Here is a 14,053-nt window from a genome sequence, read left to right as displayed (position 1 = left end):
TTGGCCATTTGTTTAACCCAGTTTATATGTTGTGTAACTGACATTTGTAAAGTAAATAAATACCAATACCAATTTCTTGCTTGCACATTTTCTAAATATTGATTCACACAACTAATACTAACTTAGCAGTTGCTTAGGGGAACTACCTCATACAATACTCTACATTTACAGAAGTAAGACAAACTGCCTTCAGGGTGTCCCTGAAGAAGGCAGTTTATCTGTCCGAAACGTTGGTCTCATCTCTGTGTCCACAATACAACTTTTGGCATTTGATTTTGATTTATTTATTTAGCACAGTAGAAAAACAGTAGAAAAGGGAAGATACTAGAACAAAAAAAGAAAGTGCTGGGAGGAAGAAGCCCATGGGCTTATACGAGGCCTCAACTTGTGTACAACAAAACATAAAAAAGAATGACTTGAAAGCAATACATATAATTTAGATAACATGATTGCATAGTATAAAGAAAAGGTCTAGAACAAAACAAAAAGCTTTATTATCTATAACATGACTATCGAAAAATGAATTGTCAACATGGCATATACGCTTCTAATTATGTAACAATAATACAGGGAAAAGATAATGATTAGAATAAGAATAATTTAAGTGATCTGGTTAATCAGAACATACTTCAATTTGTTCTTATATAACTTAAGATAAGACTGTGACCAGTAGAATATTTGTCTTATAGTGTAGTACTACTACTGTACCTCTGTATTTGATGGAAAACTGACTATGCCTGGTACGATAAAGGGGGGAGTATGAAGATGAGTAGCCTGTCTACTTGTCCAGTGTTGTAATTGTGTACTTGAGAATTTGTTTGAAAGTAATTGGTAAAAGGTTTGGGAATAGGGTTGGGGATATGTTGATCTGGAAGACAGACAGTAAGTAAATTTAGCATTTTGAAGAGTGGAGCGGAGTGGTCAAAACGTTTTGAAAAGGTAACAGTTCTAACAAATCTCTTCTGTAGTAAAAAAAAGATATATACTGTGGAGGTAAGAAGCATTGGCAGCTACGAGTGTGCAGTTATAGATTTTTTCATTATTAGTATTTTTCCTGTTGGTTGGCACCTCACAAGGACCAGTGTGCTGCAGCTGTGCACCTTTTGCTCACAACATTTCACATCATACACCCTAACTCCTGTATGCCTAAAGGCCTATTCATAGTCTGGGTTTTCGGTGGTGAGGTGACCACTGCAGCTGTAATAACGTGGAGTGGTGGTGAGTAAAAACAGAGAGAAGGGCTGGGGAGAGCGGTGGTTTGCTCTTCACCGCAGCTCTGTGACATGTTGTAGTTGCGGTGGTCACCTCACCACCGATAAATCAGACTATGAATAACGCTTGACTTTCACCAGCAAAAAGAAAATATAAAAAAATAAATATACATATATATATATATACAATATATTGTGACACCCCTACAGAGGATTAATCTTTCTTTTATCACTTTGGGAAGGTCATTGTTGTTTTTTGAGTTTGCAAACACTGAAGACAAAACTGTGTAAACACAAACATTGAAAACAAAAGTGAGGAAAATTGTGATTGGTCCGAATGAGATGATGACGAGTGATGATGTTGATGTATGATAAGAGCACCCCTCACTTCACACAGGTGTGATTTTGTTCAGGTGGAGGGCATGGCATTTTATACCAGGGTAGATACATTTTCTTCAGGGGTACCCATTTTAAAAATCGACCAACTAATAAATAATTCATAATAATAATATAGTAATATGACAATACAAATTGTTATGACAACAATAATTGGTAACAAGAGTTATATTTTATGTGAAGTGAAGTTATTGTGAAATAGTAATCAAATGCCTTTTCTTATGCCACCCCAGTAACACGTTTATATTGGCAAATCATGGCATTAGTGGCCCTGCGGGGGCGGCAGAGTCAGTGTTTACAGCCTTTGAGCCACCAGACTCCACGAGTTGAGTTCTACTTTCTGTCAAGAAGTAGCATAGCTTAGCGTGTAGTAGTAGTTGGAACCAGAGAGGTTGAGGGGAGGAGGTCGTTTATATAGTATACTTTTACTAACCAAAAACTTGCGAGTTGTGAGTGGACTCCCTTTTTGTGTCCGTCGTTTTAAAATAGTGAGTGTTAACTACTTGTTGTACAGTTCATGTGATCCAGCTGACCGAGCAGGGGGGTAAAACTAACATTTAGCTCCACTGGGTCTCGTTGACTCCTGCATGGTAGCTGGCAGCTAGCTAACGTTATCTGCTCGGCTAGCTGGCGACTTGTTTACCACAAAGTTGACGGTTGCTGTTGTCACGCTGATTTAAACGCATTTCCCCTGGAATCTGAGGAACAAGGACCAAAGACTCACGCTGGATTTCGACCGTGTGTGTGGGGTTAGTTAGGAAACTTGGCAGCATGTCCGCCGAGGTTGAGTGTAGTAACGTTGACTCGGGTCTGACAGCGAGCAGCTCAACCGACGGAGAGAAGAACCAAAACAAGCCCGAAGTGACCCCACACAAAGCGGACACAAAGCACCAAGATCAGAAGAAGACCGAAGACAAGCCAGACGGACAGAACACCGAGGTGTCAGAGAAGATCACAGCAGACCTGTCGCACAACAAGAAGTGCAAAGAGAACGACAAGGAGAACGAACAGACCGCCGCTCAGAGCAGCGGTGGCGGCGGCGTTGACTCTGCCGCTGAGAAGCATAAAGTTGTTGGGCTGGTGGAGGCTCCACCGCCGAAAGTCAACCCCTGGACGAAGAGGACAACGGGACGAGTGTCAAACAACTCAAACAACACAAACAATACCATCAACTCATCAAACTCCAACACCCAGGACAAAGGTGAGGGGGTGTTTTTGTGTTGCCACTTGAAAACAAACATTGCCATATTGGTTGCAGTGCAACAGCAGGACAGGGTGTCCATCACTTGGCACTGCATGCGTTTTTCACGGTACATGAAAATGAGTGTCCAGTTAATTGTGTATCCCCTAGAGGTCGCTGTGTGAAAGATGTCGGGGTTTGATGTTGTTACAACCAATGGCACTGGAATCTAGTTACAACTAATCTGTACTGTAGTGAGGTGACACCTGTCAGTTAAACAATCCTAGCAATAATTATAATGTATCCAAATAACTTAAACGTTATTACCTAAATATATATATATATATATATATATATATATATATATATATTTTAAATGTTGATGTGCCTTGCTAAACAACAATCCATTGATCCATTTGTTTTTCACATTTATAGTCGAGCAAGGAAACAAACAGTGACACCCTTGAGTAACAGTATTCGATACGTCACCGATTTCGTTGTAACACGTATAGTTTCATCAATGTGTGTCAGCGTGTTGAATTTTGACAGGCATGCCACACAACTAAGAATGCCGTATTAATGTCCAAACCATAACCTTCGTAACAGGGCGACGGGGCCGATTGGCACTTAATGAAACGCAGAAACTCAAATGCCAAGCAAGCATAAGCAACGGCGCTGATGGTGGCATATGGGCATATTCTATCTGCCCCCCATCCCCCCTCTGCTCGGATTGCACTCAAACACGTGGAGATTGCTGACAACTGCTACTTCTTTAGCATGTAGCCACATAGCGGCTAGTGGCATCATTATATACCCTTTCTCGGACTTTTCAAAAAGAGTGCCACGCTTCATGGCGTAAAACATATAACACATGGGTGGCGTGGGGGGAAAAACATCTACTATGTTGTTTACTGTTGAAATGACTCATTGTAAAAGTGAGTTATACCAGTGAACTCCTTAATGCTCCGCAAACACGTTGTACATAATCCAATGGCTTGCCTTCCTGCAAGTCCTCCCACCAACCATGTCACACACACTGTGATAGAGTACAACTTTAATAACCAGTAGAGCTTGGTAGGGGGACAAGTTTATATCTTTAAACAGAGACCACAATATACTTAGATACGATCGCTTGGCATATTTTACATCCAGCTTATTATTGACAATTTCCTTATGATTAGTACCAGTAATTACCACTGACAGAGTGGACAGTGACATGGTCCAAGTGCTTTACCAAACAAAGTACAAGAAAAGCTAAACAATTTAATTACTATGTAAGAGGAAGAGCTTTATAGTTGATTCCTTATCCTTGATTCCTTATTCCTTATGTGTGCACACTTGTGGAGAAGTAAGAGGACAGCAGTATTTGAAGTATGTGCTCCAGTGACATGCATGGGCATCATTTTACAACATTACTGTACAAGCAGTGACGTGGGTGTATGGCTGTGTTTCTACATGATAGTAAGGCATCATTTTACAGTGTTGCTACACAACCAGTGGATGTAGGCTAAATGTATGGTTGAGATGTCTATGCTTGCTTGCTGTGCTTGTGTCCATTCATGTAACGACGAGGACATGCCTATAAAATAGTAGGGTGAGGGTCCTGTCTATCATCAACATCATATTACATGATGTAAGGTACTATTATAAAGTTAATTAAAAATACATAATTTTCTTCTGACCTACTTTTACAACTGACATGAGTGGTATGGCTTATAGATAATTATCATGTGGGTTCATAATTGACTAAAATTTGAATGTGCTACTGTGCAATTTAGATATTTAGTGTTGCTGCCAACCAACTACTCACGTTATTATGTTGTACCTGCATGTATTTCTTTATTTAGGCTTAACAAATTAACCAATTTACTGTGTGAGTAGGGAGTACCTACTGTACAGTGGGAAGTGTCAAGAGTGTTATATTTTGTACGATAATCATGTCTTACTACAACCAATGTTGTGGGTGTATATATGGTGTATGTTTTAGGTTACTAAAGGCCTACACCCATTCATGTAAAGTGTTTCTTATCAAGCCGACCATCCTCTGTGCTGTGATAGGGACCATGTCAAGCCCCAATGTGCTACTCCCAGACTACAGCCTCAGAGCTCCTTTAAAAAAAAAGTGTAACTGTTACCACGGCTGTAAAAGGAATAGAACAAGAGGGGAAAAGAGCTAAACACTAGTGGTAGTTATGGGGTGGGAGAATATTATTTAATGATATAATAATGACATGGTGCTAAAATAGCAGTAGCAAGTCGGTTTCTGGGCCAGGAATTCTGTACATTGTAACTTAGTATTATATGTATTCTGATGAAAGCAGCCATGCCGATACGCATTGGTATGTTTTCTTTTAATTGGTTTCTAATTATTGAAAGGTTGTTATTCCTAAGATTGAGGCCTATTCTCTTTGATGAATGACATCACAGTTATTTGTTGACCTCATCTCCACAGAACAACTGAATTCTTTGAAGGTGGTGCGTGCAGCCAAGCCCAGGACAAGAAAGTCCAGCAAGGTAATGTTTATTTATAAACAATTATAGCCATTGTGTTCAGCCTGCAGAAAAGTTTGACAGTAATGCTTGGCCAAGTTATTGACATTGTCTTGACTTGAAGGCAGGTGTTTTATTATGAGTGAAGTTAAATATACAATTATAACTATTAAATAAATAGGCTGGCTATATAAAGACCCCATAAAATTGACATCATGATTTGATTCTACATACATGATTCCTGTAAAAACCGTAAGGTAGGGCAGGATAGGATGACACGATATTGATTGCCATTTACAGTAGCCAATGGGAAGCATTTATTAGTGTCAACGTTTGTGTCTTCTATCAAAGGCAATGAAGTAGCGCAAGTTGTGATATTGTGATGTGATATTAATTAATATTGAGCAATTCATTAAAAATCAATCAATACGTTATTTACAATCGGGCTGCAACTAAGAGACCAGCAATTACGCTGCGGACAAAGCCAACTCGGATCGTGACAAATCATTATGTTTTGGGCCGATCAAATAATTTATAAGAAGAAAAACAAAACAAATAGTGTTGTCTCCTGCCTTTATTTTCTTCTTTCTAATGATTTGATATTGTGTTCATTGTCATGATTTGTCACGATCCGAGTTGGCTTTGTCCGCGGTGTAACCGTCTTTAAATAAATACTTTAAGAAAAGCCTATGGGCAAAATGCATTGGGATTCATTTCCTGGGCCACTCGTCGTTCTGAAAGGGGGAGGGACTGCGACGCTCTATAGGTTCTCTACATCTCCTCTGCGCCTGTCAGCTCTCCTGTCGGCAGAGCACATCTGTGTGAGATGCAAAAGTACCACGTTTGGTTCCTGCTTTCACATGTTGTTTAATTGGTTGTCTATCTACAACTGCTAGTTTAAAACTTTTATTCAATTTACTGTTGAATTTAGGCATTAGACGTTTTGCCTGATCCAGAGCAAAGGACTTACAAGTGTGATATCAGAGTAAATGGCATGAACCCTAGTTAAAAAAAAATGGTTGTGTTCTCCTTCACCAGTCTCTTGGGGAAAAAAACACTTTATGTTGGTATCGTTCCTATTCCAAGTGAATATTGGAATGTTTCAGGTATTTGTAGCTGGGGGACAAATCATTAGTTTATCACTTATATTAAAGTAAAAGGCATTATGCTGGGGAATAATATTCCCCAGCATAATGCCTTTTACTTTAATATAAGTCATATTATGACTTAAAAACATATTTCAATCAATCAAATTCAGTCACATATTGAAATGCCCTTTATGTGTCTCTTCTGGAGATAATTATGGTACGTGTCTTTTGAATAACAGGTTGAAGTGGTAGAGCAATGCAGAGATAAAAAATATTTTGATGACTTGTTGAATCACATTTATAAATTGCGTTTTGGCTCTGTGAGATACAGTACAAACCATAATTGCACATTTGATATTTAGCACATTCAGCAGATGCATTGAAAGAGAATAGTTGTTTGTGTGTTTGTGGAAATCTGGCAATTATTTTTTAAATAAGAAAACATTCACTTGCACTTAAAAGCAGTGCAGCAAAATGTTATCAAGTTTCAGTGGCCAGGTTGAACCATCTACTGTATATGGCTATGGTTCAAAATGCTAGCTGCAAAACGTGACATCATATCAGACCAAATTACAGCACCTATTAAAAGATGAGGTGCATGTGTGTGTGTGTGTGTGTGTGTGTGTGTGTGTGTGTGTGTGTGTGTGTGAGAGTGTGAGAGTGTGAGTGAGACCTTTTCCTAATACATTATTTTAATTTGGTCTCTCGACATTCCACACCGTGATCCAACCCATATGCCATTTAGTTGTTCAACTTCAGCCCAAGGAGACGTGAAATAACTTTACCTCTGTATGAAAACCACAGTCAGCATTTCCTTTTTTATTTTAGACAATTAACTGTTCATTCCTTCAGTCTAATCTTACTCTAGTGTACACCCTTGATCTGCTATCAGCCTGTCCAATATTGACACCAGCAGAAAGTTACTCAGCTGTGGCCAGGGCTGTTTATCAAGTTCTGGGCCCTGCGGACTCGCACTCAACACACACACACACACACACACACACGCACGCACGCATGCACGCACAGGTTTCTCGTATTTGGCTCATTAGAAATCCCGGGAATTTGCCAACCTTTTCCGGGGCTACTTGGGAATTCCCGTCCAAAAAAAATAAAAAGTGCCCACTAAAATGCATTTATACTTTATATACTTATACAATAGAATAGTGATATTTCATTGTTTAAAACGTTTTATTTGAGCAAAATATGAACATACAATTAAATTATTAAATTACACACGTTTCTTTAGGCTGAATATCGGAGCGAATGTTGGAGCACGGGGAAACATAATCGACCTCATGTCTTTCACATAGCTATACATGGTCTTTCACCCTTTGAGCAGTGCTGGGTCCCGTTCTTCGCTGAGAAGGTGATCATCTCGTTTTGTACTTTATGAAAAGTCCGATTGGGTACTATGAGAATAGCCAGCACGGCCAGGGCACACAACGGCAACACACTGATTATATTGTATCAAGGTCGAGAGCGAGAGAGAGAGAGAGCTCAGGCTGACAACGCGTCTCATCTGGTCTTGTAGGCTACATCACATAATGTTATCTGGCAATATCTGCACGGTACCATCGTGCGACAAAAGATAATCCAGGCTTGAATTTAAATGGCATTAAATATGCTTTATATATATATTCCGGACGCAACACTGTAGGCTACATCAGAGCATGGTCGTTTTTTTGATTGCAGCTGCATTTCAATGCAATGCAAACTGCAAAGCCATTATGTTTCATCATTGCTGGCATGGAAGGAATACCAGGCACGTTATACATTTAAGGGGATAGATTCTCTAATCTATATGGACATCATTATAGCGTATTTTTGGGGCTGTCAGTCCGTGTGTGTTGCTGTCCCCTCTCTTGCATCTGTTTTTCTCTCAGTACCGGCCGCTGCACTGTTCCATACAGTAGTGTGATTGATCCATATATATAAATCAAACATGTTTGATTTATATATATAAGCTCTGGGTACAAACTCCTTTAGTGTAATTTCTAACAATAAAAAAACAACCTCCGGGACGACGGGTCCCGAAGCCATTTCCCGGGCGGGAAATTAAGTCCGCTGTACCCGGGAAGCCCGGATCCCAGCATCCCGGGGTAAAACCCTAACACACACACACACACACACACACACCACATGTACGCACACACACGTGCGCACGCACAGACACGTGCGCACGCACAGACACGTAGCTATCGGTTGTTTACATTATTGTACAGACAAGAACACTGGCCTCTTCATTACTGTTGATTTTACAGCAACTTAATAGAGAGAAATGTGTAGTGGATAATTCATTTCGACTGCTAAGGAGGAAGTATTGAACTGCTAATACTGTTATGCTTCTTACTTGATCTTTTTCTGTTTGTCTGTCTGTGTTTTTTTTGTTTTTCAGTCAAGTGATTTCAGTGATATCACAAACTGGCCCACTCCTGGTGAGCTGGCCAAAGAGGTATGATACTGTGTGTGGTTGAAAATGTGTGTGTGTGTGTGTGTGTTTACCTGTATATGTTTGTTTAAGATGGACGGTTGGAGGGAGGTGCACTAAAACCAAAAATCTTGTGCTTATTCTAGGTGATGTTTTGCATTTGTTCACTAGAGGGAGCACTGAATGTTTTAGCATAGTGGCATTCAGTTATGATGCTCTGAGTCCATGCAGATTTCCATTCCAACCCCACTCTGTCATGTGATTTCAATAATTGGTACCTGTGCATTCAGAGAGACTGGGTAACTAAATTAACACTTTGCGGACTTAGTTAGAACCTATCCATTGTTTGATTTAATGAGATCATAGAGTGGGAAAGTAGAGGTATCGTTCCCACAATGAAATGCACAAAAAGCCAGAGCTGAGCTTGGTAACACACATTCAGGGCGAGTGGGCTACCATTTATTTGAGATGGTTGTGTTTAGGCATTCTGTTACAGTTGGCTAAGGTTAAATATAATGTTAAAAGTGTGATGAAATTATCATTTAGGCATGGGGGTTTGCTGTGGTTAACATATGCAAGGATATGGCAAGGCAGAGTTAGCCAGCAGTTACAGCTACACCTAAAAACCCTTGGATTCAGAGTTTGTACTTTGTAGAAATTGGGTACAGCTTCAGGAGCTGTGACCAAGAAAATATCTCCCTTGTTCAACAGCAGAATGTCCAAAACTCTGACGGAAAGAAGCCTCCAGTAAAGAGTAAAGAGAAGGGTGAGAGGAAGAAGGACAGACCTGAGAAGAGGCCCGATGATGGCAGCCATGACAGCAGTGACAGCAAGGAGAACCAGGAGGCTCAGCAGGACCCTCTGGCTGACCTGCCCAAGGATGGAGACACAGAAACAGGACAGGATGTTAAGAACGATGACCTGAAGAAGAGGGGAGGTGAGAGTGATCTGCCATTGAGTGAAGCATGTCGAACTGCATCCTTTAAATCAAACGGTGGATAATAAAGTGTGATAGATGGACTGTTTGTGAAATGCTCTCATTTGTAATGGCGACCGCCTACAATTCTTATCTTTAATTACTGTAATGCATGGGGTTTTCAAAGTCTGAGACCTTCTTTGAATAAACAACTAGACAACCGTACCCGCCACAGACGCTACCACAAAGCTACTATCTTCTGCTAGTAATGAGAGTCTCTTACTATTATGTAAAGAGAGTGCAAAGTAGGCGAGAGGAAATTAATATAAACTGAAAGGTTTATTATTAGTTTTTATTCGTTTCATTATTTGTGTGCTAGATTCAGGAAAACTAATATACAGTACACCTCACATTTCTACACACCCACCCTGCAATGCTTTTGCGATGCATGGTGTTTTTCCGCACCTGCTGCTGTAAACTCGCATGTTGCACCTCTCGCACGATTCACTCACACTGACTATGCACACAAAGTAACACAGGCATAACAGCCATCTTATACCGTACATACCCCACGGCGATGGTGGATAATGGACTTAGCAACGGTATTCTTTTCTCTATACTCTGGTATTCTTTTTCTCTATATTCTTTTACAGAGATTGAATGAAGGACTTTAATATAGCCCCCCCCCCCCCCCCCCCCCCCCCCCCCCCCACACACACACACACACACACAATGAATGCATAGAGCATTTTTTTGGAGTATAAATACATATATATTTTTTAAGAGGTCTGGAACAGTACATTCTGTACCACAACTCTTCAAAAGCTGCTGTGTTGTCGGTGTGCGTCATCGCTAGGTAACAAACGTAAGTGGGTCTCTCTGCCATTGGAGGAAGTGACCCAGGATGGCGGCGCTGCCATGGAAACGTCCGGCGAGGGCGGGACAGATTCCAACCACGTGTCACCTGACCCCATGTCACCCAATCACACGCTCCATAGTAACAGGGCGCATGATAGCACCAGGAGTAAGTTGGCAGTAGCTTGTTTTGTTGTATCCTTGGCTTCCTACATCTGCAGTGGTGCTGTGCTTCATTGACATGATGTAACCTTAGGCATGCAACGTGTTTTGGTACTTTCCCTCTACTCAATTGGAGTCTCTTAACTCCAGTCTGCTATTAGGGCTGCACGATTATGTCCAAAATGATAATCACGATTATTTTGACCAATATTGAGATCAGCATTAGATTTTGTTTTTGACACAACCATACTGTATCACTGCTTTCTCATTCATGTTGTGCTACTTGATATTTCTGCTAATGTGGGTTTGAATCAAAATAAAACGGTTCCTCCGTAATAAATACCAAAACTTACCTGTATAATTATACATATATAAATATATTGAAATCAACAGAGCAATGCTTTCACTTTGACATATTCCTGCTAATTAACACATCTTTGCAGACTTAAATGTTTGTATTCACTCCATCTCCTCTGAAGTCTTTCACTCCATTCATTGTACCTGCATGATGGATGTGAATATAACTGCTTAAAGTCTTCAAATGCAAATAAGTTTAATTAAAACTTTATTTGCATTTGAAGACACTGCAAGAGTTTCTTCTTTTTCAATTGTGGGGAGCCAAAATCATGATCCCGATTAAAATTTGATGATTAATTGTGCAGTCCTAGCTTATATAGCCATGCTGAAATTGCTCACTTCTAACTCTATGCTGCATTTGTCTTTAGTATGTACTGTATACTTAAGTCTTGGACACACCCTTAACAAGGCTTTATCTTGCTAATAATTTATTTTCAGTGTAACAGCTTTGTCTGCTGCAGCAGTGGAACAGCATTTGTTTACCGTACATAACTACATCTGAATATCAGATGAGTTCCCAACCTTTTTTGTCCTTCAGGCCTGCCTTCAGGCCTGCCTGTAACTCGCCACAGATAAAGTTCCACTGTAATACTGCAGTAGCAACACCAGCGGGTATTAAACAAACAGAACTCTCTGAAAGCAGTATTATGAGCCACATTATGTACATTATGACCACTGATAACCTTACAAACAGTTTGCTGGCCACGCTACTCCTATCCCGAAACAGTATTTTTCTCGTTCTGTGACCCTTTACCCACATTGATATCCGACTATAGGAGGCCCCTCACAGGGTTCCTTCGCTCCAAGTTAGAATGTCACAATTATGACATTTTACTTGATGATTAATTGGCACTCAAATAATTGCATTTCTGTCGTTGAACATTGGAACATTATGAATGATTTAGGGTTAAATCCCACCAGTACCTCCCCTCAACTGTCTCACTCTATTTTAGAATGTTTTTGCTGTCTGCCCTAAAGAAGGTCAATAGACCGAAAGCTTGCGATACAAATACCCGATTTTGCACAGATTTGAGTGTGCGGAGCCTCCCTTTATTTATTTCATATCTATGCTGTCTGTCTAAATCATTATAAATACACACAAAGGGAGTACACTGCCCTAGTCTAGAGTGTAGAGAAAATAAAAAGAGAAAAGGGGAATTATTAGATTAGATCGTAATTTGCGCCACATTCTTCCCCCTCCTAGGTTGGAGGAGAGAACCGAGGGACTATGGTGACGACTCCGCCAGCGTGCGGAGCGATGGAGGCAGCATTCGCGGAGGTCCTCGGGGTCGAGGGAAAGGCCGCGGCAGGGGAAGAGGTCGCGGGCGAGGTAATGGTAAAATAAAACATCATTGACCATATTCACACCTGTCAATTTTACACTTGCGTCATACTCGGAAGTGCCACACCCAGTATGAAGGAAGAGGAAAATCTCTTTGATGAAGGACGTTTTTTGCCTGTGTGTGTGTGGGGTGGGGCAATTTGTGAATATTTTCAATTAATACAATGCTTTCAAAATCAAAATACTGTTTGTTGGGATGCTATTTAAATTGGCGTGTCAGTAGCTTGAGGAAATAAAAACATGTTCTCATCCAGATACAGATACAATAACGAGGTAGATGCAATAACTAATTGTATAAAATATTCAATGTGAAAAAACATACATATGTTTCTAGATTAAAGAATATTCTTTATTATGGGTTATCTGCCATCTGACATTGTTGCTGTTAGTTCCACAGACTACCAATTTCTTCTGGTTCTGCATTGGTGCTTATCTTTTTGACATGAAAATGGGTTGTCGCTTTCCAACTTTATTACTCCCCCACAGTTATTGTCAATTTGGAAGCTGACACTATCTGAATTTAGCCTTCTACTGTACACTGTTGCACAGTACATCTTTTATTTGTGCATACTTCAGAAGCTCACGTTGATGATGATGGCAACAGTAATGGATCAGTTCTTTGTTATTATATAACAGAACAGGATCAACAGTTAGTTAATCCTGTTCCTTTTCATATATTTGTGTCCATTCTAATTTCTTTAGTCAGTGATTAATCCATCATATTGTTTCTCCAGGTCGCTATGAGTACTCTCAGATCTACAGGGACGGCCAGTCATCTGATGGCTCCAGTGGTCAGGCCCCGGCTGAGTTTGGTTCCAACTATTATTACTATGATAATGGAAACAAGCTTCAGATGTACACAGTAGATGAGAAACTGCTCAAGGAGTACGTCAAACGCCAAATGTAAGTACCGTCTCATTTATTAATTTGTTGAAGATGATGGCCATGCACTTTGATTACATAACAGTATGTAGGAACCATTTTCTTGAAATGTTTGTTTTTGTGGCTTTCGCCTTTATTTTATTTTATAGAGGGATAGATAGTAGGCCCAGGGAACCATTTTCTTTGCCATGTAAGAACATTAGATAATAGATACAGAATAGCTGAACATTTCACCTTAACACTTTAATCCAGTCAGTTGGAAATGAGCGTGGCCTATATGTTGCATCATGATCCAAAGAATCAAGGAAAATATATAAAATAAAAAATAGGCGGAGGTCGGGTGGAGGTCCGGGAGTGTGCGTGCAAAGTTTCCTTAAAGGCCTGCCCCTCAGTCGGCGACAACAGGACAGCCATGCCCCAGGGTCCTACAGTCCCACTATATAAGACAACAGGACAGCCATGCCCCAGGGTCCTACATTCCCACTATATAAGACAACAGGACAGCCATGCCCCAGGGTCCTACATTCCCACTATATAAGACAACAGGACAGCCATGCCCCAGGGTCCTACATTCCCACTATATAAGACAACAGGACAGCCATGCCCCAGGGTCCTACAGTCCCACTATATAAGACAACAGGACAGCCATGCCCCAGGGTCCTACATTCCCACTATATAAGACAACAGGACAGCCATGCCCCAGGGTCCCACAGTCCCACTATACAAGATCCAAGAGATTTATTGTC

General features: G+C 40.4%; 1 protein-coding gene across 7 annotated transcripts in view; it reads left to right on the top strand.

The window, feature by feature from the left end:
• The first annotated feature begins 1,938 nt into the window (after positions 1 to 1,938).
• larp1b (La ribonucleoprotein 1B) overlaps positions 1,939 to 14,053 on the top strand; it is a 35,879-nt gene continuing 23,764 nt past the window's right edge. For 2 of the 7 annotated variants that reach the window (XM_083792438.1, XM_083792434.1), the window contains exons 1-7: positions 1,940 to 2,808; positions 5,240 to 5,301; positions 8,761 to 8,817; positions 9,505 to 9,730; positions 10,566 to 10,733; positions 12,288 to 12,419; positions 13,160 to 13,328. In XM_083792438.1, coding sequence (XP_083648564.1) covers positions 2,379 to 2,808; positions 5,240 to 5,301; positions 8,761 to 8,817; positions 9,505 to 9,730; positions 10,566 to 10,733; positions 12,288 to 12,419; positions 13,160 to 13,328 — 1,244 coding nt within the window. In that variant the 5' untranslated portion in view covers positions 1,940 to 2,378. Of the gene's footprint in view, positions 2,809 to 4,992; positions 5,127 to 5,239; positions 5,302 to 8,760; positions 8,818 to 9,504; positions 9,731 to 10,565; positions 10,734 to 12,287; positions 12,420 to 13,159; positions 13,329 to 14,053 lie in introns of those variants that run through there. The other 5 variants (XM_083792437.1, XM_083792435.1, XM_083792436.1 and 2 more) reach the window with 5 other exon arrangements.

Source organism: Protomyctophum parallelum (genome assembly GCF_964188405.1).
Source record: "Protomyctophum parallelum genome assembly, chromosome: 20".
Lineage (NCBI taxonomy): Eukaryota > Metazoa > Chordata > Actinopteri > Myctophiformes > Myctophidae > Protomyctophum > Protomyctophum parallelum.
Note: the sequence above shows the minus strand (reverse complement) of the source record. Positions and strands in the feature narration are given on the sequence as shown.